The sequence below is a fragment of the Palaemon carinicauda genome, chromosome 7 (genome assembly GCF_036898095.1).
Source record: "Palaemon carinicauda isolate YSFRI2023 chromosome 7, ASM3689809v2, whole genome shotgun sequence".
Taxonomy (NCBI): Eukaryota; Metazoa; Arthropoda; class Malacostraca; order Decapoda; family Palaemonidae; genus Palaemon; species Palaemon carinicauda.
Genome location: NC_090731.1, coordinates 95,837,540 through 95,863,855, shown reverse-complemented (window position 1 = coordinate 95,863,855; position 26,316 = coordinate 95,837,540). Strand labels below are relative to the sequence as shown.

Below are 26,316 nucleotides of genomic sequence, written 5' to 3'. Positions count from 1 at the left end.
AATAGGCCCAAGTAATAGCAGCTGTAGTGTTTCAGAAACTAGCATATTGAAAAAGGATGAACTAGTTAAGATGCAGAGGGAAGATGAAACACTATCTCGAATTTTTGAATGTGAATTGGATGATGAACCTGAAAATGTTTGTAAGGAAACATTTAGTCTAGAAGACAAATTTTCGTGTCGCTATGTTCGCCCTAAGACAGGTAGCAAAGAGGAGGTCATAGAGCAATTAGTAACTCGTAGGAAACTTCGTGAATCAATTTTGAAATTAGCACATGATGAACAAGGACATTTAGGAGTAAATAAAACATTCAGGTATATAAGTAAAACGTACTTTTGGCCTAAAATGAAAAGTGATGTGAAGAGGTATGTTTTAAGTTGTCACGAATGTCAAATGGCTGGCAAACCTAATCAAGTAATTCCCAGGGCTCCGTTATGTAATATTCCATCAATAGGGGAACCTTTTGAGAATGTTGTAATTGATATAGCAGGCCCTTTGCCCAGAAGTAAGGGGGGGAATATCCATCAATTAACAATCATTAATAGACTAACACGATATCCAGAAGCAATCCCAGTAAGAAATTGCAATGCCAAAACTGTAGTTAAACGCTTGCTGAACTATTTCACTAAATTTGGTCTTCCTTGCGTTATACAGTGATAATGGTAGCAATTTTGTATCAAAGTATTTCAGAGATAAAATGAAAGAGTTAGGGATTAAACTTGTAACTTTCACCCCGTACCACCCTGAATCACAAGGAATTGTTGAACGTTTTCATCAAACATTGAAAAGTTGCTTAAGGAAGTTGTGTAATAATTTCGAACATGATTGGGAAGAAAAGTTACCTTTTGTCTTGTTGGCTTTACGATTAGCTCCTAATGACACCAGGGGATTTAGTCCTTTTGATTTGTTGTTAGGTCACACCACCAAAGGACTTTTAGAAATTTTGAAGTGTAAGTTAATGCGAGAAGAAGGTGGAAAGGATTACATACAGAATATTGAAGATCACAAAGAGGATTTAAGGAAAACCTGGCAGTTGGCAAAAGAAAATGAGAGCAACCATCAAGGGGAAACTAAAAGAAAGTACGATGTTAAGGCTAAAGACAGAATTTTCCATGTGGGTGATAAAGTCTTAGTATTAGTCCAGAAAGAAGGTCCATCATTATCTTATAAGTTCGAAGGTCCATTTCCTATCATAGATAAAAGGGGAAATTTGAATTACTTAATTGATAAGGGCAGACGTAGAGCAAAGTGGTTGCACATCAACTTGCTAAAGAAATATAATGAATGTCCAGTGCCAGTTGTAACCATGTCGCAGAGAGAGATTACTTTTGAGAAGAACTCTGATGTTCTTAATTTCATTTTGTTTAATTCTAGCTTGGAGGAAGAAAAAACTAGGGAATTATTCAATGTTTTTTCAAATTATCCAGAAACTGTTAGTGATAAATTAGGTTTAACTAATCTTTTAGAACACGATATTGAGTTACAGGACACAAAACCCATTAGACAAAGTCCTTATCGTCTAAGCCCAGAAAAAGCAAATTCAGTCCGACAGGAAATTAAGTATATGCTACACAATGGTTTGATTGTTCCTAGCGAAAGTTACTGGTGTTCTCCAATAGTTCTTCTTAAGAAGGAAGATGGATCAGATAGGTTCTGTATTGATTTTAGAAAAGTGAATAGTGTTACGAAACAAAGTAAATTTTCCACTCCCCAGGATAAAAGATTGTTTAGATAGAATAGGAAACGCCAAGTTTATTTCTAAACTTGATTTGGCCAAAGGTTATTGGCAAGTACCTTTAAGTAGTCGAGCACAGAAAATATCTGCTTTCATACACCTTTCGGTAGTTATGAACCCAAAGTTATGGCTTTTGGTCTACAAGATGCAGCGAGTACTTTCCAAAGATTAATGAATAGAGTTTTAAATGGAATTGATAACTGTCATGTATTTGGATGATCTTGTAGTATTTTCAGATATGTGGGAGCAATATTCACGCATTTTAGCTAAAGTCCTAGCAGTCCTTGAGAAAGCAAAACTTGTTTTAAATCTGAAGAAATGTGAATTCGGGAATACCTCGATCACATACATGGGTCATAAAGTGGGTCTAGGTAAGATTTGTCCAAGAGATGTGAACATAGAGGCTATCATCAACTTCCCAATCCCTACAAGTAAAAAACAGGCAACGAGATTCATTGGAATAATTTCATATTTCCGCAGATTTGTTCCTAATTTTTCAAAAAAGGATGAAGTTTTGTATTTGATAATGAATGTATCAAAGCTTTCCATAAGTTGAAGGCCATAATGATTCAGAGCCCGTACTAATGTTGCTCGATTTTAGCAAGGAATTTAATTTAGCGATAGATGCAAGGGATATTGGCATAGGAGGAGTTCTGTTGCAAGAAGTGAACGGGATTAAGCACCCTGTAGCTTATTCGAAAAAGTTAAATAAAGCACAGCAGAATTATTCAACTATTGAGAAGGAATTGTTTAGTTTAGTATCAACTTTACAACATTTTGAGATTTATGTACGTAGTGGTCATGTTTTAACTGTGTATACTGATCACAATCCGTTAGTTTACTTGGATAGGTTTAAGAATAAGAATAAACGTCTCATGCGTTGGAGTTTAGAATTACAAGATTATGATTGAAAGATAGTTCATATAAAGGGAAAGGATAATGTAATAGCCGACAGTCTTTCTAGAGATTTTTCAGAATGATATGGACGTTTGTTTTGTTTTTGTTTTTTTACTCTTTCATCAACAAGCAAGAGTGTGTTTTGGTTTTGTTATGTGATGCAAGAGTAATGAAGTAATTGTTTCTCAGTTTAGGGATAAGCGATTTTCTCCCTTGATAATTTCGTTTAAAAAAAAAAAAAAGATAAAAATCTTTCCTTTTTTTTTTCAGGGGGACGTGTCATGGGTAGATAGAATAATATAGAAAAGAATGTTAAAACGTAAAGTTTCTACACTTAAAAAGCAGAGAGGAGGTCCCGCTAGTGTTTACCAAAAACTGTCACCGCTGTTGATTGAAGTCAAGATATTTATTAGATGTGCCTAGATCTGCAGACCTTGGGCATAACGATCGTCTGTTGTAGCAATTCGAGGAGCCAGCGTTATGGAAGGACCCATAGGACAAGAGAGCCTGTTGTTGCCAAACAACATAGATTAACGGAAGGTAAACACGTCTCGCTTCAATTATAGCGCCATATGGATCATGATTACACCAGCAGAGCGTTCGGGAAGATGCGATCAAAGAGGTGTGGTTTTAAGGAAAACCAATGAGGATGAAAAAAGGAGAAACTTTCCTTAAATGAAATTGTCCATAGTTAGCCCCTCCCATACAAGGGTATATAAACTTCAAAGAGAACAAGAGAGAGGGAAGACGAGAGAGGGAATGAGAGACAACAAGCACAGAGAACGAGAGAGAACGTAAGGACCAGAATGCAGATGTGACCAGCCTTACGACAACTTGTCCGAGATGTCAGAACGAGTTGACCCCTGTCGTTATTACCAACCACGAAGCGCCTTGACCTGAAATATCTACGTTCCTTGAGGAGCCCCGTCTAGATCCTCTTCCTTTCAGGCGAAAGGTAGTGGTGTGCCTCTCAAAACCTGAGTTGAAGGCTGGTGTTTGAGCGACAACTTGGGGCATCGTGGTCATTGTGACCGTGGGATGCTGTACAGGCCGAGAAGGTAGTCTTGGCTTCTTCGTCTTCCTCTTAGGTTGGGGACCAGCATCAAGGGAAGATTTTCTCTTTGAAGACATGCGTCACTATTGGAGAAGATTCCTATTCTCCGTGGCAGCTTTCTCAACGACTTCTTGCACGACTTCCTTTGGGAAGAGGTCCTTGCCCCAGATACATGAGGTAATCAGCTGCCTGGGTTCGTGTTTGACCGTTGCATTGGCAAACACAAACTCACTGCAGGCCCTCCTGGCCTTCACAAAAGTGTACAAATCCTTGACTAAAGTGGCCATGTGCATCTTGGCCAGGACTGTGTACATGTCTGGGGTGCTAGCGACGCCTGCACACATCTTCATGCAGTTCTGGAGGGAAAGAGAAGCGGCTAGCCTCTCCTTTGTCTCCTATTCTCTTCTCAGGAGAAAATTCGACAGCTTCGGGAGGTTCTCGCTGAACTGCTGTCCTGCGATGTCCGCATCGAGTTTCGAGACTGAAAAGGTTAGGTGGACCTCTTTCCAATCATTCTTATCTGTGGGCAAGGCCAGAGACAATGGCCTACACTCCTATAGCATAGGGCATGGTTTGCCTGCATCAATAGCCTTCAGCACACTTTGGAGAGCTTTCGACGAGAAGGGGAAAGCTCTTGAAGAAGGGGCAAGAAAAGTAGGGTGTTTCTTGCTCAGTGCAGAAACTCAAGAGTTGGTATACCCTGCCTTTTTTAGGCTATTCGTCAAGAGAGCCTGTGCCTTGTCATGATCGAAAAACATGACTTCCTTCGGTTCCGTCTCTTCTTTAGACTCTGGCTCACTCTTCAGCCGGATGAAACACTCAGGGTAAGCTGCAAAGTCTGGCAAAAATATGATGTCGTCCAGGGGGACGGTTCCCATCTTCTCCGATGTAGAGTTTGCCGTTGGTAATTGGCATAAACTCTGCATACCTCCAGGGATTGGTTTCAGAGCAGGATGGCAGGTCCTTTACTCTGGGTCGCTTGTAAGACCCACGGGAAGTGACGATTGATTGATTGATTTAAAGTTTTCAGGCATCCTGACATCTGAGGTCATTGACTCCGGTAACATTTAACTTATGTATACAAAAAAAAAATAAATTAAATAAAAAATAAAAGAGTATTCAATTAAAATCATAAAAGTTGAATGTCATAAAAGTTAAATATTTTTCAGAAGACCTGCTTCTGAAATAAATCTAAAAATGCCACTTGCATGGTAGGACACATCATTTCCAAGAATCTTGGCAAGGATGAACCTGCCACCCTCACCTCGAGCCTCAAACAAATATCTATTCCGCAAGTTGTTATAATTGGGGCATTCGGTCAACAAATGCCTTACTGTTAGAGGTACTAAACAGTCGTCACAATACGGTTGGTGTTGGCCCTTCAGCAGAAACTCGTGTGTCAACCGAGTGTGACCAATACGGAGACGACAAAGAGACGTCTCCCATTTTCGGGGCATCATATTATACCTCCAAGGAGATATGTCATTTGTTATCTCTCGCATTTTATTGCCATCTTGACTATCCCATTGCTGTTGCCATTTATTGCAAACCAATTTCTTGATGTCAGGTAAGAAATCATCACAGGGAATGGGATACCTTCTTGGCAGCAACTCGGATGCAGCCTCCTTAGCCAGTGAATCTGCCTTCTCATTCCCGGACACACCTACATGTGCTGGAACCCAACAAAATTGAACTGTTATACCTCTCTGTCCAATAATGAAAAGCCATTCTAAAATCTTTAAAACTAGAGGGTTATTAGAATTAAAAACTTCCATAGCTTGAAGGACACTCCTTGCATCACTAAAAATTGTAAAATTACCCTCCTTCTCCAACGCTATTTTCTCAATAGCGGTTAATATGCCATACAGTTGGGCAGTAAATATGGAAGCGGTCAGAGGAAGTGCACCTCTACAATTAAAACCATTACTATGTACTCCAAATCCAACGCCAGCATCAGATTTGGAGCCATCAGTATAGATAAAAGTTGATCCTCTATGTTCTTTAACATGTTCATTAAAAAGAGACCTGGCTTCTAGGTCTGACATATTCTTCTTATCTCCAATAAAATATTTACAAAAAGATATCTCCGGTAACTTCCATGGAGGAGTTGATGAAACCTTGAATGGAAGTACCTTATTTCTAATTATATCCAGACTATTTAATAATCGTTTCACCCGAAAGCCATAAGGTTGAGGAGATTTTGGGTGCAACTCAAAGTATGATGCGCGTCTTACAAGGCTTGCAGTCTGAAATGCTAGAGAGTTAGGGAGTCTTTGCAATCTAAACCAATACCGAAGAATGGAAGACATTCGGTAAAAGTCTAGAGGTAACTCTCCAGCATCAACAAGGAGACTTGGGATAGGCGAGGTTTTAAAAGCTCCAGTAGACAACCTAATACCTGCATGATGTATCGAGTCTAATATTTTTAACCGGCTTGGGGTGGCTGAAGAATATACCTCACAACCATAACTAATTTTGGAAAAAATCAAGGCCTTGTATAATTTTAAAATAGTATTGCGGTCTGCCCCCCACGATGTATGGGACAATACTTTTAAGATATTCAGAGCTTCAACACATTTAGCTTTTAATGCTTTTAAGTGAGAAACCCATGTCAGCCTACAATCAAATATCAAACCTAAAAATTTAACTTCTCTTGCACATGGTATCCGTTGACCTTTAATGTATATATCCGGGTCTGGATGTACTCCCGGATACGACAAAAATGGACAACGGTAGTTTTACTTGTCGAGAACTTAAATCCATTCATGTCAGCCCACTGGATAATTTTATCAATAGAGAGTTGGATTTTTCTCTCAACCATTGCCATTCTGGTGCCAGCAAATGATATTGAGAGATCATCCACAAATAATGTTGAGAGAACATCCTGGGGAATGGCTGAGGATATCCCATTAATTGCTAGTGCAAAAAGGGTTACACTCAGCACACTACCCTGAGGAACTCCTTCTTCCTGGCACTTACTCTCAGATAGAGCTTCCCCAACTCTCACTTGAAAAACTCTACGTGAAAGAAATGCCTGAATAAATAGTGGCAGCTCTCCTCTCAATCCCAATTCATGAATGGTTTTAAGTATACCATATCTCCATGTGGTATCATATGCCTTTTCAAGGTCAAAAAATACTGTAACATGGTGCTGTTTGGAAGCAAAGGCTTCACAAATAGAAGACTCTAGTCGTATCAACACATCAGTCGTTGAGTGCATTTTTCGGAATCCACATTGAATCGGTGATAAAATACCTTTCTTTTCAAGGTACCACATCAGCCTTGCATTGACCATCTTCTTCATGATCTTACATAAACAAGATGTCAATGCAATAGGACGATAGTTTGCTGCTAAAAACTTGTCTTTACCGGGTTTTAAAAAGGCTAAAATAATGGCTAGTTCCCAAACACTTGGGTAACTATGATCATGCCATATTCTATTAATAATGCTTAAAATAAAAGCTTTGTATTAAAATGTACATGTTTAATCATTGCATATGGAATTCCATTGGGTCCAGGGGCTGTATCATTGCAATGAGCAAGTGCGGAATCAAATTCTCTTTCAGTGAAAGGAGAATTATACGACTCTTCCCTTCTTGTTGCAAAATTTAAAATTTTCTTTTCTTCAGTGCTCCTATACTGGTGACCAGGGGCTCCTTCACACTTGCTGGATACTTTTGAAAAATGATTAGCCAGGGCATTGCTAACTTCATTTGCTTCAGTTACATACTGGCCATTCACCTTCAACACTGGTGGTGGGTTGGGGGTGAATTTGCCAGGTATCTTTTTTACTTTCCTCCACACAGAAGATGGTGGTGTTCTACTGTTAATGGAGGAAACAAAAGACATCCATGACTGGCGCCTTGCTTCTTTCATGGCACGACGGAACTGTGCTCTACATTTCTTGTACATAATTAAATTCTCATCAGTTCGGAGTCTACGCAATCGTGTTAAAGATCTTCTTGTGGCTCTGTGCAGGGCAGTTAGTTCTGAAGACCACCACGGGACTGGTCGTCGTTTGAATAACCCTGTTGTTTTTGGGAGTTGAATTGACTCCTGCTGTATGGAGAGTTCCATTCAGTAAGTCTATGGCATCATCGATATTTTCAACTTGTCCTGCATCCCCCTCAATTTCGCTTAGCTCACGAAATTTATCCCAGTCCGCCTTGTCAAGATTCCATCGTGGCGATCCCTGTAAAGGTGGACCCTTGTTGGTGTTTATAATGATTAGCGCGTGATCACTAGTATGCCAATCATCTAATGTTCTCCAATCAAAGTCGAGAAGGCAATTAGAGCTTACGATTGACAGGTCAATACATGACAAGGTACCTGTCTGGACATGAAAGTGTGTGGGCTCTCCTGTATTAAGGAGTCCCACATCTTCATTTTCCACAATTGATGATATGATATTTCCCCTCGTGTTTGCTAAAACATCACCCCACAAAGGATGTCTACCATTCAAATCTCCAAGTAAAAGAAAAGGTTGAGGGAGTTGTTGAATCACCTCCACTAAGTTGTCATACAAAATGTTATCATTTGGAGGCAAGTACAGAGAACAAATTGTATATTTTCGCCCTATGTCGATCTGTACAACCACTGCCTGTAGAGGTGTACGAATAGACAGAGAAACTTGGGGAACATCTCGATGAACGTATATGAGACTTCCGCCATGGCTCACCACTTGGTGATCATATGGTGTCCTATAACTAATGTATTCGCGAGGACAAGGGGTATTATGATCAAGTTTGCTCTCCTTTAGACAAATAATTATGGGGGAATGCTCATGAATAAGGAGCTTAAGTTCTTCATATTTGGCCCTTAAACCCTGACAATTCCATTGCAAAATGGAGGAAAAAACTATGGTTTATAATTTGGTAGACCCCTTGGATGGAGTCTTCCCATTTGCTGTAACCTCCCCGCAATATTAAAATTAAAGAGTTTCCTTTATCAGGGCAACTCGAAAGAGAAGGGTTCTAACCCCTAGGGATAGAAAAAGTGTACAATGCCACTGACCCTTCTAATTATTCAATATTGTGGGGTAAGTATTAACTGATTTCCAATCAGAGTATTGAAGGAATTCTATTCTTTCAATATAGGTTCGGTCTCAGCAAAAGCATGTACAAGGATACACAAGAGATGTTAGAAAATAACTACTGTATAATAATTCTATAGTTTTCTGTTTGCAGTTTATACTATATTGCAAATATACTGGCTACTGTATAATCGTATACTGTAGTTCAGCTGGTGTGTTGCCAGCATGGCTAGCACCTGGAGGCACGGTCCGGTGCGCATGTCACCAACTGGACTAGAAATTAGAAAAGACACATACTTGTGTATCCCACCCAGCCAATGCCTGTGACCTTCCCTTCCAAAATTAAGACTAAAGAGTTTCCTGATCAGGGAAACTCAAAGATAAGGGTTCTAACCTTTAGGGATAGAAAAGTGTACAACCACTGACCCTTCTAAAATATTTAATATTGTAGGGTAAATTGTAAACTGATTTCTAATCAGAGTAATGAAGGAATTCTATTCTTTCAATATAGGATTGGTCTCAGCAAAAGACTGGGCAAGGATACACAAGATATGTTGGAAATAACTACTGTATAATATATGCAATAGTTTTCTATCTGCATTATATACTCTACTGCAAATATACTGGCTACTGTATAATCATATAATGTAGTTCAGCAAGCATATTACCGGCAGAGCTACTACCTGGCAGCGCAGTCCAGCCAGCATATAGCCGACTAGTTAGTACCTGGCGGCACTGGAACAGTCGGCATGCCGCCGACTGAGTAAGTACCTGACGGCACCGGCCGGCCGGGTTAGTACCTGGCGGCACTAGCTGATAGAGAGAGAGAAAGCATGGAGTGAAGGGCTGCCTTATTACAATGTATGTTTACAGTAAATAAGGATGTAAGTATATAATCTTACTGCCTTCCTCCAGAAAGAAGGTTCAAATGGAAGGGGAGAATGCATCATTCAAGCTTCCATCCAGCCACAAAGTCCGTTGCCGGCATTCCCGGTTACAGGACTGTGGATGGCAGTCTAAGGGAGGACTGAAAAACCTTCAGCAGCAGAGGGGTCTCCCACCGGCAGCCACCACGACCTTCCCGGATCCTTATGTCCATAAGGGAAGACTGAGTGGCTAAACAGCTGCCTAAGTAGAAGCCCGGCCGGCCCCGCAACCCGCCCGGCAGGCGATGAGATTACAGGACGACGGCCACAAGGAATGCGATCGCTAAGTCATCGCTAAAGGACAGAGGGGGCAGGGAAAAGGGTCCTGTATAGAGTGTGGAAGAAGGCGGCAAGGTTGCCGCCCCTACCACAGGGAAGAAACTTAGTTTCGATATCGGCGCCATCCTAAGCGGCAGAAGAATATCTATTCTTAAGCCTAGGGTCTGCCGAAGTGGTGTTAAGAGGCAGCGGCAGGATTGCCGCCGCCTCTCAACACAGGAGAAACATCGTTTCAGTGTCGGCGCCGTCCTAGGCGGCAGAAGAATGTCTATTCTTCAGCCTAGGGTCTGCCAACACAGGACTAGTCTTCTAGACCGCAGGGGAGAAGGTGGCGGCTTCATACTACCACTTCAGGTGCGGCCTAGGGAGGCTTGGCCTCCTATGCCGGCGGCTATAAGCCGGCAGGGGTGTGTCTACTCACCCTGTAGCTCTGCCGCCGGCAGAAAGACTGAATACTCTGAGGTTCTGTCGAAAACCAAAGCCGGGCTCTCGCCGGCAAAGGTGGGAGACAGAAAACCCTAGACTAGTCAAGCCGGAGTGAACTACTATATGGCAAGACCAGAAAGGGTTGCCGCCTGCGGCGGCACTCAGAGGGAAGGAGGGATTACCCTTAAATCTCCACAAGAGATAAGTATCAAGTTATATAATTCTAGGAGATGTACTATCTCTCATTGAATCAATAAAACGATACACGAGGGTAAACGGGGATAATGTCTGAAAGTATACTACATCGCCCAGGCTAGATAGCCTAGGCAAGACAAATCTCAGTTACCTAAATCGCGAAACTCTAACGTATACGATCAACAAAGGAAGAGGAAATTATGCATAAAGTTATTAATAGAAAAAAATTGGGTGTAGAATCTGAAAAAGAAAAAACTTGCCATTACACACATTAGTTCTGTAGGAACTATAGAGTCTTTCTAGAATGTCTTATATACACTTCATGGTAACAACATGCGGCACACGTGTTTTAGTCTATGTGACTTCACCTTTGTATAAGAACAGTCTGTAGTGTCCCGAGGAGGCATTAATTTCACTATATTGCGCACTAGGGTCAACACAGACACCCTTAGAGTTAGAGTCCCGAATAACTCACTCTTCTACGCAGCACTAAGCACCAGCTTTTAGCACACTATCTGCAGCTACCACAAATCTCTTAAGTTCATGCCCCTGCTTCACGTAGTGTTTGAAAAACACTCTTGAAGACTTCCAGCCTGTGAAAGAGCGAAGACTTTCGAAGTCCAATGACTGGAAGAAATTCAGAGAAGAGGCGACTTTTCTGGGATCGTGACCTGCGGGTGTACTGTCAGGATCCGCTCTGCCAATAAAGTAGGTGATCTTCGCCCTTAGTTGTTTGAGTGACAAGTCAGACGCCGATGTTTCCCCTTTAAAGAGCTGTCCTCCGCCAAAGCCTGAAGTTCTTAGAAGATAGACCTTTAAACTCTCCACTGGACACAGAGAGATATCTTCCTTCAGAGGGCAGATTCTCCAGGGGCCACACCTTTTAGTGGGTAGCTCATTCTTGACGAGAAACGTTGGGTCAGGAAAGAGGGTAAGCTCGCCTGTTTCAGCAAACTGGATCTGGCCCTCTTCTCTTGATAATGCCACTATTTCACTGACTCAGGCTCCCAAGGCGAGAGCAATTAGGAAAATCACTTTTTGAGTCAAATCTTTTAGAGGGCAAGTTGCACTGTCCAAACTTGAGGCAAAGTGGAGCACCTTGTCAGGAGACCAAGAAATGGGTCTCGGTGGGGGTGCAGGTCTGAGCCTAGCACATGCCTTTGGCAGCTTGTTAAAGATGTCATTGGACAGGTCTATCTGGAAGGCATAGAGGAATGGTCTCGTCAAGGTTGATTTGCAGGTGGAAATCGTGTTGGCTGCCAAGCCTTGTCCATGAAGGTGAATGAAGAAGGAGAAACAAAAATCCATTGAAATTTCCGTAGGATTTTTAGCCTTGACAAAGGACACCCACTTCTTCCAGGATGACTCATATTGCCTTCTGGTAGATTTTGTTTTGTATTCCTCTAGGAAGTCTAAGCATTTCTTCGAGATCCCAAACCTCTTCTTGACGGCTAGGGAGAGAAAATCATGAGATGAAGTTCTCGAGTTTTCTTTGATGAAGCGAAGGCAGTCGACTTCTGAACTTGCTGGGTTAGATCTGGGTCCGGCAGGGGAATTACCTTGGGTTGTAATTCCAGGATTAATGGTAACCAGTTGCTCCGGGGCCACTTGGGTGCCACTAGGGCCGCTGTTCCTCGGAAGGATCTCAGCTTGGTGAGGACTTTCAGCGGAAGATTGGGTGGAGGGAACAGGTAAATCTTGGTCCATCTGTTCCAATCTAGGGACATGGCGTCCACCACTTCCGCTCGGGGGTTCTCGTATGGGGCCACATAGCGAGGGAGTTGTTTGTTGTCGCTCGTTGCAAAGAGGTCGATCTGCAGTTCTGGGACTTGATGGGAGATGAAGGAGAATGAGTCTGCGTCTAGGGACCATTCTGACTATCGGAGTTGTCCTGGATACAGCATCCGCCGTCACGTTGCGTAATCCTTGTAGGTGAACTGCTGAGAGGTGCCATCTTTTCTTATCCGCCAAGCGGAAGATGGGTAGCAACACTTGGTTGAGTTGGGGCGATCTTGAGCCCTGACGGTTGAGATATCTGACCGCGACGTCGCTGTCCAGAGTCAGACGGATGTGGACTGAGGGACGAGGAGACAACCTCTTCAGAGTGAAAAGGACTGCCATGGCCTCCAAGATGTTGATGTGAAATGTCTTGAATATAGGAGACCATGTTCCTTGAACTTGTCGTTGGTGGGAGTGAACCCCCCCCCCCCATCCTTCTAGCGATGCATCCGTGTGGATAACGACCGATGGAGGTGGTGGTTGAAGAGGTACCGATCTTTTCAGGTTCTTTGCCTCCGACCATGGCTTTAGGAGTGATCGATACCTGGTCGGCAGAGGTCTCTTGAGATCTCTTCGAGCGATTGATGCGTATCTTTTCCAGACTCCCAATGCACAATGCATTCTTTTAGCTGTGCTCGCAGCACTGGGTCTGTCACTGAAGCAAACTGAAGGGAGCAGAGCACCAGTTCCTGTTGTCGTCTTGAAATCCGTTTGGATTTTAGGAGTCTCTTGACAGATCCCGCTATTTCCTTTCTTTTCTACAGAGGAATGGAAAGACGGTGTGACTGAAGGTCCCAATGGAACTTTTGAGCTGGAGAAAGTCGAGACTTTTTGGTGTAGATCTTGAAGCCCAAGTGTTCCAAGAATTGGATCACCTTTGTGGAAACTTGCAGTCATTCTTCTATGGATGCTGCCCACACCAGCCAATCATCCATGTAAGCCATCACCTGCACGCCTTGTAAGCGTAGCTGTTGGACGATCGTCTCTGCGAGCTTCGTAAATATCCTTGGGGCTATGTTTAGCCTCAAGGGCATGGCTCTGAAGGCGTACTGTCTTCTTTGAAGCCTGAATACTAGGTAAGAGGTGGTCTGGCGATTCATTGGAATGTGCCAGTAGGCCTCCGCCATGTCTATCGAGACTGTGGCAGCAGGCAGCAGGGCTCTTATGTACTGAAGAGTCAGCATTTTGAACTTGTCGTTCACTATGAACTTGTTGAGAGGGGACAAGTCCAGAATGACTCTGAGTTTGTCAGAGTCCTTCTTGGGAACACAGAATAGTCTTCCTTGGAACCTGGTGGACTTTACCCTCTTGATCACCTTCTTGTTCAAGAGTTCTTGGACGTATTCTTCCAGAACGGGGGTGGAGTGTTGGAAGAATTAGAGGAAAGCTGGTGGTGGTGTTACCCAGCTCCACCCTAGACCGTTCTTGATAATGCTGTGACCCCAGGGATCGAAGGTCCAACGATCCTGGAAAAGGCGGAGTCTTCCTCCCACCGGAGGCATCTCATTGCTTCTGGTTGCCCGAGGGTTTACCACCTCGGCTGCTTGCCGGTGCCTCTACCTCTGGGACGAAAGGTAGTCGACTGCCTTTCGTAGGCGGGCGTGAAGGCTGGTGACTGAGTCACCACCGGCTGGGGTACCAGTTGGAAGGTTTGTTGGGGCTGAGCCACCAACTGGGGAGCAGCGGTTGCCGGAAGCTGGCGTTTAGCCTGACGCTGCTGAGGTCTAGGCTTGTTGGGTTTCTTCTTTGGTTGGGGGCCCTCATCCTGAGATTTCCTTTTTCCTGACATGCCCCACTTTTGGAGAAGGTTCCAGTTCTCCGTTGCGGCCCTGTCAACGATCTCTTTCACGAGGTCATTGGGAAAGAGATCTTTCCCCCAAATGTTGGAGGAAATCAGCTTCCTTGGCTCGTGTTTGACGGTGGCATTCGCAAACACAAACTCTCAGCCGGCTCTCCATGCCCTGGTGAAGCTATAAAAGTCTTTTGTCAGGGTAGCAAGGTGGGTCTTGGCCAAGACCATGTAGAAGCCTGGGGTCCGTTGTTCCCCCAGCCATCGTCTCCATTTGCCCCTGGAGGGAAAGAGAGGGGGCCAGCCTCTCTTTCGTGTCCTGCTCCCGACGCAGAAGGTATTTGGAGAGCTTAGGGAGGTTCTCGTTGAACTGATGTCCAGCGATGTCGGCCTCCAACTTTCCCACAGAGAAAGTTATCTGGATGCCTTTCCAGTTCTTGTCGTCGGGAGGTAGGGCGAGGGAGAGGGGCCTACATTCCTCCAATGTAGGGCAGGGTTTCCTTTCCTCCACCGCCTTCAACACTGTTAAGAGGGACTTCTCCGCGAAGGGGAAGACCATGGTGGTAGGAGCAAGAAAGGATGGTTGTTTCTTGCTCAGGGCCGGCACCTTGGAGTTGATGTAGCCCTTCTCCTTCAGGCAACCAGCTAGCAGAGATTGAGCCTTTGCATGGTCAAACACAATGACCTCTTTAAGCTCGGTTTCCTCCTTGGAAACGGGTTCGGACTTGAGGCGAATGTAGCAGTCCGGGTATGATTCAAAGCTAGGCCAGAATTCCACCTGTTCAAGGGGGATGGCGCCTAGCTTCTCGTTCACGAAGATCCTGCCACTCGTGATAGGCATGTGCTCGGCATGCCTCCATGGGTTCGTCACAGAGCAGGCTGGAAGGTCCTTCACGGTGATCTTCCTCTGGGGTTGCTTCGTTAAATGAAGGATTTCCTTTCGGAAATCCTCATTCCTCTGGCGGAGCCTCTCGTCAAGGACCGCAATCAAGGCTTGGAAATTATCCACGGGTGTATCCGCTCTTGTGGGCATAGGAGTAAACGAAGTAGAGGGAACTGGTACCGAGATGACTACGGAAGTGATAGAGGGTGCAGGGGCGCCTTCTTCTTCGGAGTCAGGAGCCTCTTCTTGACCCTCGGCCATCAAGGTCCTATCGGTGGTATCCGACACCTCTGACATCCGCTCATCATCATCGAGGTGGTTTTCCTGGAGTGCGTCCGAAATATCTGGATCAACCGGCCGTTGGACACGGGATCTCCGGTTTGGGGATGACGGCATCCGCAGATGCCTTAGGGAAGAGCAAAGCTCTCATCTTCTCACTAGGGAGATAGGGCCCCGTGGCGTTCTTCTGGAAACCACGCACCCACTTGCATAGTTTCTCGCGAGCATTGTCCCTGGCCTCCGCTGACGGGGGGGCCTCGAACGCCTCGTTGAGCAGGTCCTTGCAAACAGTGCAGACCTGCGGGTCCCAATATCGTAGAGATCCTTGGGTGACGGAGCAGCTGGCGTGGGTTCGGCACGCCAGGTGGCCGTAGAAGCCACGGCGCAGAACGCTGTAAAAGGCGCTTTCACACCGGATGTACTCCTCTTGTAAAGAAGAAAGGGGTACATTTATGTAAATAAAAATAAATATCTCAGAACTATTTACTTCTTATAGTGACCTATACAAACTGAATGCTACTATAGTTCTGAATTTAGTCTATTATATTCAGTCCATAGTAACATTGTTTGTTGCTGCGAGGTTCTACTGTACTTCCCTTGCCTCGTAAAAGCTGCAGAAATCAATAGGGAGGATCTCGCAGACCTTAGAGTCCTTGATAACAGAGACTTGGGCCTCCACCTTATCTAAAGCTTCCCTGGCTAAGACCAACCACGGAAGCTCAAGTCTGGGTTTTGTTCTCTTGGGGGCACGACAGAGATCTATGGCTAACCTCCTGCCATTCAGGGGGGGGGGAACCCAACGCCTGTCCCAAGCCACTGACTTTCCTTATGCAGCACAGCACCTTCAAAAACATTGCATCAGTCTTCCCTTCCTCTGCTTCAGAAGGTCTTGGCACTGCTGGTTGCAGAAGTTCTTCAGAAAAGCGAAACAGAAGGACGAAATAATATGACAAAAAAAGGGGGCATAGACATGAGACAGGGGGGGAGGCAGTAGCCAAGTTCCTTCTCCTTGCACATTCCCACTGCCAAATCTACGCTAATTCAAATAAATTAGATTAGCCAAATTAATGAATTTGGGAAATGTGAGAAGAAAGAATGAAAAATAAGAATGGGAATATGTGGAATGAGGGATAAAAAAGGGGTTTACAATAATTAACAGGATGAAAATTTCGAATGAATGCTAGAAAAGAGAAGATGAATGAAATCGTGAAAAATAAAGAGAATCAAAGGAGTTGAAAAGACACGTTGTAGATGTGTGTGGGAGAGCAAAGTAAATGTACAAAAGGGATTTTGGAAGGAATTGGGAAAAGGATTAAGGATATAATAATAATAGGTGAAGGACAATAATAATGTGAAGGAGATATCATACTAACATGCTTGATAGGTTATATGAGTGAGGTAATTCTGTGAAAGTAAATGATCATATCAGTGGGATAATATCGTGAAAGTGAATATAGGTTGACGACGGATTACACAGATTTGATCAGCTGATTAGTATGTAAACAATGCATGAGATTATAATTCCAAATATTTTTAATGATAAATGCAATACTAAAATATGAATATTACATGCATTATTATTGGATACAGTCAAGTAAAACATCAGTTTAATCAAAATCCGGTTCATTTCAAATATAGCAGTAAAATTTCACCACAGTAAATGGATACACACTGTACAAAGAGCTAGGACCAGCTGGGTGTAGAGATAAGTAGTGACCCGCAGCGTTCCCAGTGTAAAGGAGTGAGAGCTATTTGAAATCATCGCCCAGCTGGAATTTTAAAATTTTATTTTTTAGGTATTGCTTTTTTCTTGGCCATCCCAAATGCTGTTGCAAACTATTAGAAATCAAATTCTTAATGTTGGGTAAACAATCATCACACAGAATAATTTTTTCCTTGGCCGTGAAAAGACGAAAGAAACTGCAATTTACGAGCCCCGGCTGTATTCTCTTAAGTAAAGGACAATTGTTTGTATTCATGTAGGAACAATTTAATTTTAAAGCCAAAAAAATTGAGAATTACGAGTGACTGGTAAAAGAAGATACCTCAAATTTCAGTTTTACTCCTTCTCTGGTGTTAAGAAGCCATTTACTGTATGTATATGAAGAAAACAAAATTTTTGGATCAACCCAAATAGGAAACATTAGAGCCTCCTTTAGCCAAGTAACTTGGCAAAAATATATCTACAATTATAGAAAACCTCTAAAGTAGACTTACTTGTTGTAAATGCATAAAAACTATTGCAGCAGGAACATTCTCTTTATTACCCTCATGCTGTATCACTTGAATAGAATATCCATCACTACGTTTAGTCATTTTGAGTTCAGCATAACTACAGATGATTGGCCTGCAATAGCATTAAACAATCTAAGCAAACGTCTTCCAGATACAAAGTTATCATTCATATTAAACAGCTACTTAAACTTAAGATGAGAAAGCTACTGATGAATAAATTTTGTTCACCTAAGAGAAGTCCAATATAAAACCATGTTACACTTTTGGTCTTTCCTTTTTATCTACCAGTTCCATAATAATTAAAAACCTTTTTCTTTTACTCTTAGAAAAACTTAAGTGTAAACTATTTCCATATTTTCCGAGATTTTATACAACCAATTGGTAACCAGCATTAAGTTGAAGTTTTCTGATACTGTCTATGACTATGATTTCTACTTTTTGTAATTCTGGTTTAATAGCCAGTTACGCACAATGCATAATGACTGTCATTTCATAGCGTTCACTGCACAGTAATTTTCTTTCCATATAAATATTATGAAGTCCCATATCCAAATCTACTCATCACTGGGTTTGTGATTTAGAAAATAGATGCAGACTTTTATAATCTAACATCAAAACTGTTAATCTTTAAGCAATACCATAAGTTGGTGACAACTGCCATCTAGTTGGTCATTTGCTTACCCCTAAGCACTGTTCGAGCTTTGGCAAAGAGTGGATAAGGACCTGAACTGCTTTGCTTACCTACAAGCACTGTTCAAACTTTGGCAAAAAGGGCCTAAGGACCTGAACTGCATCTCAAAACTGAACAAAAGAGATATTCCTCAATGGTGTTTCTGGGCTCGACCTGTGCGCCCAGTTAAATGCTCCTTTAGCATTATTTCTAAGGTATATAACTGCTAAATATTACCAGAGAAAAAATTGGATAGGAATGCCAGGTATGAACCCAGCTCGCTCACCTAAAAGGTGTCGGTATATTATAACTAGGGCGTGAAAATCACTAGCAGAGGTCTCGTACCAATTAGATATCTCCTTGTCAAATATCCCCGAAACCAAGAGGGGCCGTTCAAAGTCCACTACTGACCGTCGCTACCAACACGTCCACCCACGCCAATGACGTCACTCCTCATTTAGCATCTCACAGGTGTAATCTCTGAAGTTACCTTGTTATCCTGATGTATTCTGATTGAATTTACAGTACTCCTTTCTCTTCGTTAGACGACGCATATGTTCGGTCTATTCAACCCTTCTCGGAGTTCTCCACCTCCCCTTTATTAGTAACGGTACATTCTCTTTCAGAGTTCACAGTCTTCCAAGTCTTCGGCCTTGGCGACTCTTAAGGTCTGGGTCGGCGGGTTCGCCCGTAATGTCAAGGCTCGGCACCCCTACGTCCTCTCCGAAGAAATGTGCACCCTTATCTACCCTAACGCTAAACATTCAGCAAATTATAGTTTTATGCATTGTTTACATTCAAATCACCTGATCAACCCTGCCTAGTCCGTCGTCAACCTTAATTTTTGGATCAAATAACTCCTTTATTATTAAGGCATGCTACCAAAAGATATTTAATTTTTACTAAAAAGAAACAATTATTACTTGATCTATTATTTTCCAATTAGCATATTAATTCCAATAGTTTTATTTGAAATGCTCCTCTCATATTTCATTTACTGCTATTGTGAGTTGAATCGCATAACGTTAACCAGTTTAATTCATGTTGCCGATGCAGGATACTTTATAGTTTTTAGCTCTGTGGTGCTTGATTATAAAGCGTTCATAGAGACTTAGCAAAGAAACAAAAATTTCATATATTAGAGAGAGAAAGAGAGGGAGAGAGAGAGAGAGAGAGAGAGAGAGATTTGAAGTTTTCTGGCATCCTGACATCAAATGAGAGAGCTAAAACTCTCAATCATTCTCTAAATATTAGATTTCATTTCAGAAGCATTATTGCATTTTAGGAAATTACGTTTATTTAAAAAGTTAATTGTGCTTTAATAAAACAATTATGTGCTTTTGTTTTAAATTTTGGGAGTATTTTTATCAATCTAAGTATTTGGGGTGCCGTGATCAGATCAGCTTATCTGATCACGGCACCCAAAATACTTAAGATTGATAAAATACATGCAAAATTTAAAACAAAAGTCCATAAATGTTTTATTAAAGCTCAATTGACTATTTAAATAATCATAATTTTCTAGAATGCAATAATGCTTCTGAAACAAAATTGAATATGAGACAGAGAGAGAGAGAGAGAGAGAGAGAGAGAGAGAGAGAGAGAGAGAGAGAGAGAGAGAGAGAGAGATAAATATTACTGTACATATTACAATAATATACAGTACAGAGTCAGTGAGTATTAGGTTACAGTACAGTATTACTAGATAGGAACAACTTTTGTTATACAGAGCAGTAAGGGTATGATGACGACTCAGTATACTTTACTTTAGTACAATACTGTACTGTAACCTTACTGTATCCAGTATGTAGTGTACATATATGCGAATGTACTGCACACTATACATATAATTATAAACTGTTGTAGAAACCAAATTAAAACAATAGTAGGCAGTGCTTACAGTGTTAATCATCAACTCTGGCACCAGCTCGTGGCAAGGGGCAGTGACTTTTTGCCAGGGCACCAGCCACCCATTGAGATACTACCCTAGTGTATTATTGATTCACAAAAATTCGCTTATCACGACTGTGTCTGTAACCAACCTATCGCAAATAACGAGGCTTGACTGTATTTGTAGACAATTAACCAAATAAGTGATGGGTCCAAAGAAAGAAAAAGGAAATACTGGCAGTGAGAAAAAATAGAGCATGATGATGATATAGAGATGAAGCGTGAAATTATAAAAAAACATGAGCTTGGTGTACTATACATACGAATGAGTTGGCCCGCCATTACGAGAGAAGTAGATTGACGATATGTACCATCTTCAAGAAAAATGATGCTCTTAAGAGCACAAAGCCTTCCAAAGACCTAATTAGTATTACGGACTTATATACATGACAAGATGGAGAGGCCTCTGGTGTTGTGGATTAAAGAAAATCAGCCAGTGGGAAATAGTGACTGAGACAATCAGCTGTGAGAAGGCCAGCGCAATTTACTAAGTTCAAGAGCCACAATATCTTGAAAAAAAAAAATTCATGCGATGTGCTGAGCAAATTCAAAAGCATGGGTTACGAGGCAACTCTTCAAAGAATGAGTATATCTGGCAGTCAAGAAGTATTTGATGGAGAAAAACCTGCTATTGAAATGTCTTCTCATTTTGGACAATGCCTATGGCCACCCTCCAGGTCTTAATGATAACATTCTTGCTGATTTCAAGTTACTAAGGTAATCTATCTCCTGCCCAACAACACTCCACTCCTTCAGCCCTTGGACCAACAGGTCATTTCAAATTTCAAGCAGCTCTAAAATGCTTTGATGCCACAAATAACACCAGCCTCACCCTTCGTGAATTTGGGAAGGACCATTCTAACATTATTAATTGCTTAAAAATGATTGATGAAGCATAGCAGAGTGTAATGTGAAAAACCTTAAATTCAGCTTGTGGCTAGCTTCTGTAGCTGAAAGGGATTTTGAAGGATTCCTTACGTAGCCTGACCACGAACAGCTTGTGTTGGAAGATATTATGTCTTCAGAACGTCCATGGGGCTAGAGGTAGATGAGGTAGATGTGAACAACCTTGTCGAGAAGCATCAAGAAGAGCTCACGACTGAGGAGTTGATTCAGCTTCAAACGATGCAACATTCGGAGGTGTTGCAAGAGCACAGTAGCAAGGAGGAGGTGGAACTGGAGGAGCTTCCTTCTTCAAGGGAGATTAAGGAATTGTTGGCTAAGTGGCAGGATGTTTCTGATTTTGTTGAAAAGAGACCCTGATAAATTGACTACTGGTTGCGATTCATCTCTTTTTAATGACACTTGTCAAGACTTATTTCCGGAACATTTTGAAAGGGAGACAGAAACAAAGCTCCTTGGATAGGTATTTTTTCAAAAGGCCTGCAGCAAGTGAAAGTGAACGCTAGGAAAAAAGAGCTTAGACAAGTGAAGAACAGTAAAAAAATAAAAAAAAATCTAAAATATGAGAATAAAATCTATTTTTTTAAATTCAGTAAGCTAAGTTCAGTTGAGTTCATTTTAAGTTTAAGTGTTACGTTACGTAGTGTGAGGGACAGTGTAAATACCATACGTGTACTGTCCAATTCTTTCCTTCCCTTCCCTCCTCCCTCCTCCTCAGCACACACTGCTGTTAACCACTAGTGTGTGTCTCAAAGGTAAGAACTCCATAATAAAATCACATTTTATTGCATATCACAGTTCAGCAATCATTTATGTTATTTTTGAATTTTTGAGTGTATCTGATACTCTTAAAGAGTCTTGTAATTACATTCCATTATTAAGGAAAACCTTGTTCCTAATGAGCCTAGCTTCTGGCGCCAGAATATCAGAACTTTCAGCCTTGACTAGAGATCCAGGTCATATTGAATTTCTCTCGTCAGGGGAAGTCCTACTTTCCCCTGACAAAAGGTTCTTAGCAAAAAATGAGGACCCCCAGAACAGATGGTCCCCCTGGAAGATTGTTCCACTTCCTCAGGATCCATCTGTATGTCCAGTAAACACTCTGAAAGCCTATTTAAATATAACTTCCATTAAGTCCTCACGGCCCTTATTCATTAGAGAAAATGGAGGAACCATCACCCTGAAAGGAATCAGACAGCAGATTCTGTATTTCATTAAACAGGCTAACCCTGAATCATTCCCTCACGTTCATGATATACGAGCCGTAGCTACATCTATTAATTACTTTCACCACATGAACTTTGATGAACTTACGAAATATACAGGCTGGAAGTCTTCAACAGTTTTTAAACGCCACTACTTAAAACCTTTGGAAGCCCTAAAATTTGCTACAGTGGCAGCAGGGAATGTGGTTCCTCCTGAAAGTAATGATTCATAATCAGGTCTTGCTCTATCCTACTTCTTCTACCTGCCTTACTTATTGTCCCTACTTTAGTTTTGGTTTGGTTTTACACCTGAGAATGCACCATTAAGGTGCACTCTTATTTTATCATGTCTGTAAATAGCCTTACTCTCCCACGAGTTGAATTTTGTTTGTATTTACCTTCAGGATCGTAAATTACCATTTGATCTCACAGCTTATTATTGTACATTGCATTTTCCTTGTCCTTCCATAGTTTGGAAGTTTTTGCTGTATTTGTTAACTTATCCCTCTATCCTTCCTTATAAGGAATGGTTCATTCACTGGGTTTCAGTATCCCTATTTACTTTTGTATTAAACCATGTTTTTTTATATTTTGTCTTTAATTTACTTTCCCCTCAGGTGTTAGTTCCAAGTTTTGGGACCATTTCTCTTGTACTATTTCACGGAGCGGCACAGGTGGAGCCCAGAAAAGGGATTTTGACGAAGAAAAAATCTATCTCTGGGCGAGAGACCTGTGCCGCCCAGTGAACCCTCTCTCTACTTCCCTCCCAGAATGGGCCCAAACTTGGGTGCTATGAGGAGTGACGTAGTTGGCGTGGGTTGAGATGGTGGTAGTAGCATTCAGTGGTGGGTGTTGAACGGCACCTCGCTGTAACGGGGATATTGAAGAGGAGATATCTAAATGGCGTGAGACCTCTGGTTGTGATTTATCACGCCCCAGTATTATACCGACACCTTATATAGGTGAGCGAGCTGGGTTCAACCCTGGCATTCCTATGCAACTTTTTTCTCTGGTAATTCATAGCAGTTATATACCTTAGAAATGATGCAAAAGGAGCATTTCACGGAGCGGCACAGGTGGAGCCCAAAAAGGAAAAAAAAAAAAAAAAGCCGAGTATATACCTCGCTATGCACGAAGGCCCTAAAATATGATGCCTTTCAACCCAAATTTGCACAATTAGAGACAAACTACAAAGAATGCATCTATAATGCTAGGGGTTGGTGCTGATATGGGGATAATTGCAGGTATACACACAAAAATAAACATGAAGGCGAAAGAGCTAATATAATAGAAAAGTTGGATTTTTTAATGGCAGAATTCCTGGAAATGAAGAAAAGAACATCATATCAGAACAGGAAGGAAGCATGGGAGAATCCATATTATCACCAATATTAGATAATGGGGATGAAACACAAACCATCATAGTGATGAATGCACAGGGTTTAGTCACAAGTAACTCTAAAAGGGAGAACCGCAATATATGGAAGAGACATAAATCAAGGAAAAGTCTGTGAAAAATACAGCAACACAGAATGTGAATTGGTTGCGGTAGAATTTGAATATGAAAAATGAGTGAATATTGTAGTTTACAGACCCCCAAATACTAAGGAGTTTGACATAATAATAGAAAAAATAGATACATATTGAAACCATAAAGACTGGAATATACTCCTATCCGGAGATTTTAACTTTCCTTTCGTGGATTGGAAAGAACGGATAGATGAAAGTGGTTGTATACATACATATAAAAGAGAGAGTAATAGTAGCGCAGAAGATAAGAGGCAATTTGAAAAGCTTCAAGATATGCTATTAGAACATAATATGCAACAAATAACCACATTCCAACAAGAAAGGACAATGTCCTAGATTTAGTATTTGTGAATGAGGTGAATTATGTTCAAGAAATAATAGTGTATAACACGGGAATTTCAGACCACAATGTCATAGAATTAATAGTCCATTCCAAAGCAAGTGAACGCAGAGATAAACAAAGCACAAAACGACGGGAAGGATATGGAAAATATAATTTCTGGGTCGACCTGTGTCGCCCGGTGAAAAGGTCCTTCTTGTCACTTTTCTGATATAAATAACTTCCAAATATACCAGAGAAAGTTAAAGCATGGAATGCAGAGGTTACTACCCTCGCGCGAGCACCCCTAAGGGCGTCGTGTATAAAGAACGGGCGTGTGAAAGCCACTATTCACAGGTCGTCTTCCATTTAGAATATTCCTTCGTCAATATACACGAGGGGTGAGCCGACACAGCGGTCCTAACTATACCAACCTGAGCCACCCCACCGACGCCCGACACCAGCGCCATCTGTCATCCTTCTTTTTGGACTCGAATAGCGTGCTACCCCCTTTGCTTGTGCTGTGATTTAGTGTTGTTTTTGGACTGTTTAACACCATGGCTGAAGCTCTCCTTACCCCTGCACCAATGTTAAGTACCCTAGATTAATTTTTCAATATCAGTGCCTTGGTATTCACTCCTTTCTTGGCATCTTGCGTGTTTTTGTTTGTGCGGTCTGCGGCTTGGGCAGCCATTAGCGCGTCCTCAACGCATTGTTTACATCACGCATCGTTTACATCGCATTTGGGTATATATTTATTTTCTCATATTCAGGTTCATTTCTAGTTTATTATTTTTAGCCCTTGAACCTACTTGTTACGATTTATTTTGTTTTCAACATGAGTCGCTCCCGAGTCCAATTTTTTGTTGACGCTAGCGAAGAATAACGTTCGGCCATTAGTTGTTACTTGTATGTTTTTGTGACATTTCCTTTTTACTTTCACTTTCATTACTCTGAAAGGATTTCCTTTCCTACATGGCCGTCTTCGTCTCTTCTTCGCTGAGTAGTCTACCCGAGACCTAGCTTTAAGTCCTTTATACTTCTACGGACAGGTCTGTTTTTACATGTGTTTTATGTTTTTACCTTACTAGGGTTCGTGTTTTTTACTAGGATTGAGTATAGTAACCTAACGAGAGAGGCTGGAGTTTCCCCCGCTTTTTGGGGTTTTTACCCATTATCTTATTCATTTATCTTGGAATTAGTTCCCCCCGGAAGAGGCTGGTTTCTCCCCCTCTCTCGTCTCGTATAATTATTTTTTTGCATATTTAACCTACTGTTTGTGCCTCCGGTGCTTCCTCGACGACTGGGAGCTTCTCCCCTCGTTAGGTTTCCCGGTTCTGCTTTATTTTGGGCTCTGACTCCGTTAATTTTTTTAAACACACGACAATCTTCTTAATTATATCAATAATTTTGTCCGTTCACCTACTGTATCACTCCGGTGATTCCTCGACGACTGGGAACTTCCCCTCGTCCGGTTTCCCGGCCTTTTGGTTTAGTACCCCTGTTGGCTCCGGTATCTCTGTCCATACGGTCTTACCGGAGGTACATTAAAGGTATTGCTCGACTTACGACCAAGATAGGGACCGAGAGATGAGTCGTAAGTCGTGTTGGCCGTATGTCAAACTAGAAAAGTGAAGTTTCCGTAGATTTATTTTGATACGTTATGATTCGGCAATCATCTGGATCATATTTTGTCAATATTTTCTTACTGTCTATCATTATTCCATTTTCTTGTTTCATAGGATATCATATGCTCTATAAATGCATTATTGTACTCTATTCATCAAGTTTGGAAGCATTTTACAATCGAGTACTGAAAATTTTGTTTACCTTTGGTTATGATCAGCTGATCTGAAAGTGCTGCTACCTACCGTATCAAAATATGGCGTACATACGTATGGCATATTTTTTTATCATTTCTTAACTTATGAGAAATATCTTCATGATGAATATTACATCAACGCCAATATGTTACAGGAAATCAGTTTCCATACAGTTTGTCTAATCATTAGGTATAATGCGAAATCGTTGTAGCTCTTTCTGTGTGTGTGTGTGTGTGCTCGCTCTCGCAATCGCATACGGGTAGTTAATTTTTAAAGCTTCATACAGTATTGTAGTTCAATATTAAGCCTATATATTTCATTAGACATTACTGTGTTTAAGTGTGGTTTATTAAAGAACGTTTATATTTTATTTTTCAATTTCTTGAGCATATCAATAATCAACAAATAC

The 26,316-nt window shown here is 41.7% G+C and overlaps 1 protein-coding gene across 1 annotated transcript in view; it reads right to left on the bottom strand.

The window, feature by feature from the left end:
* The window catches only part of Zw10 (Zeste-white 10), a 648,851-nt gene that overhangs the window by 503,230 nt on the left and 119,305 nt on the right, over window positions 1-26,316 (bottom strand). Inside the window, exon 4 of the mRNA XM_068376802.1 lies at window positions 17,490-17,619. Within this exon, the coding sequence (XP_068232903.1) occupies window positions 17,490-17,619 (130 nt within the window). The remainder of the gene's footprint in view (window positions 1-17,489; window positions 17,620-26,316) is intronic.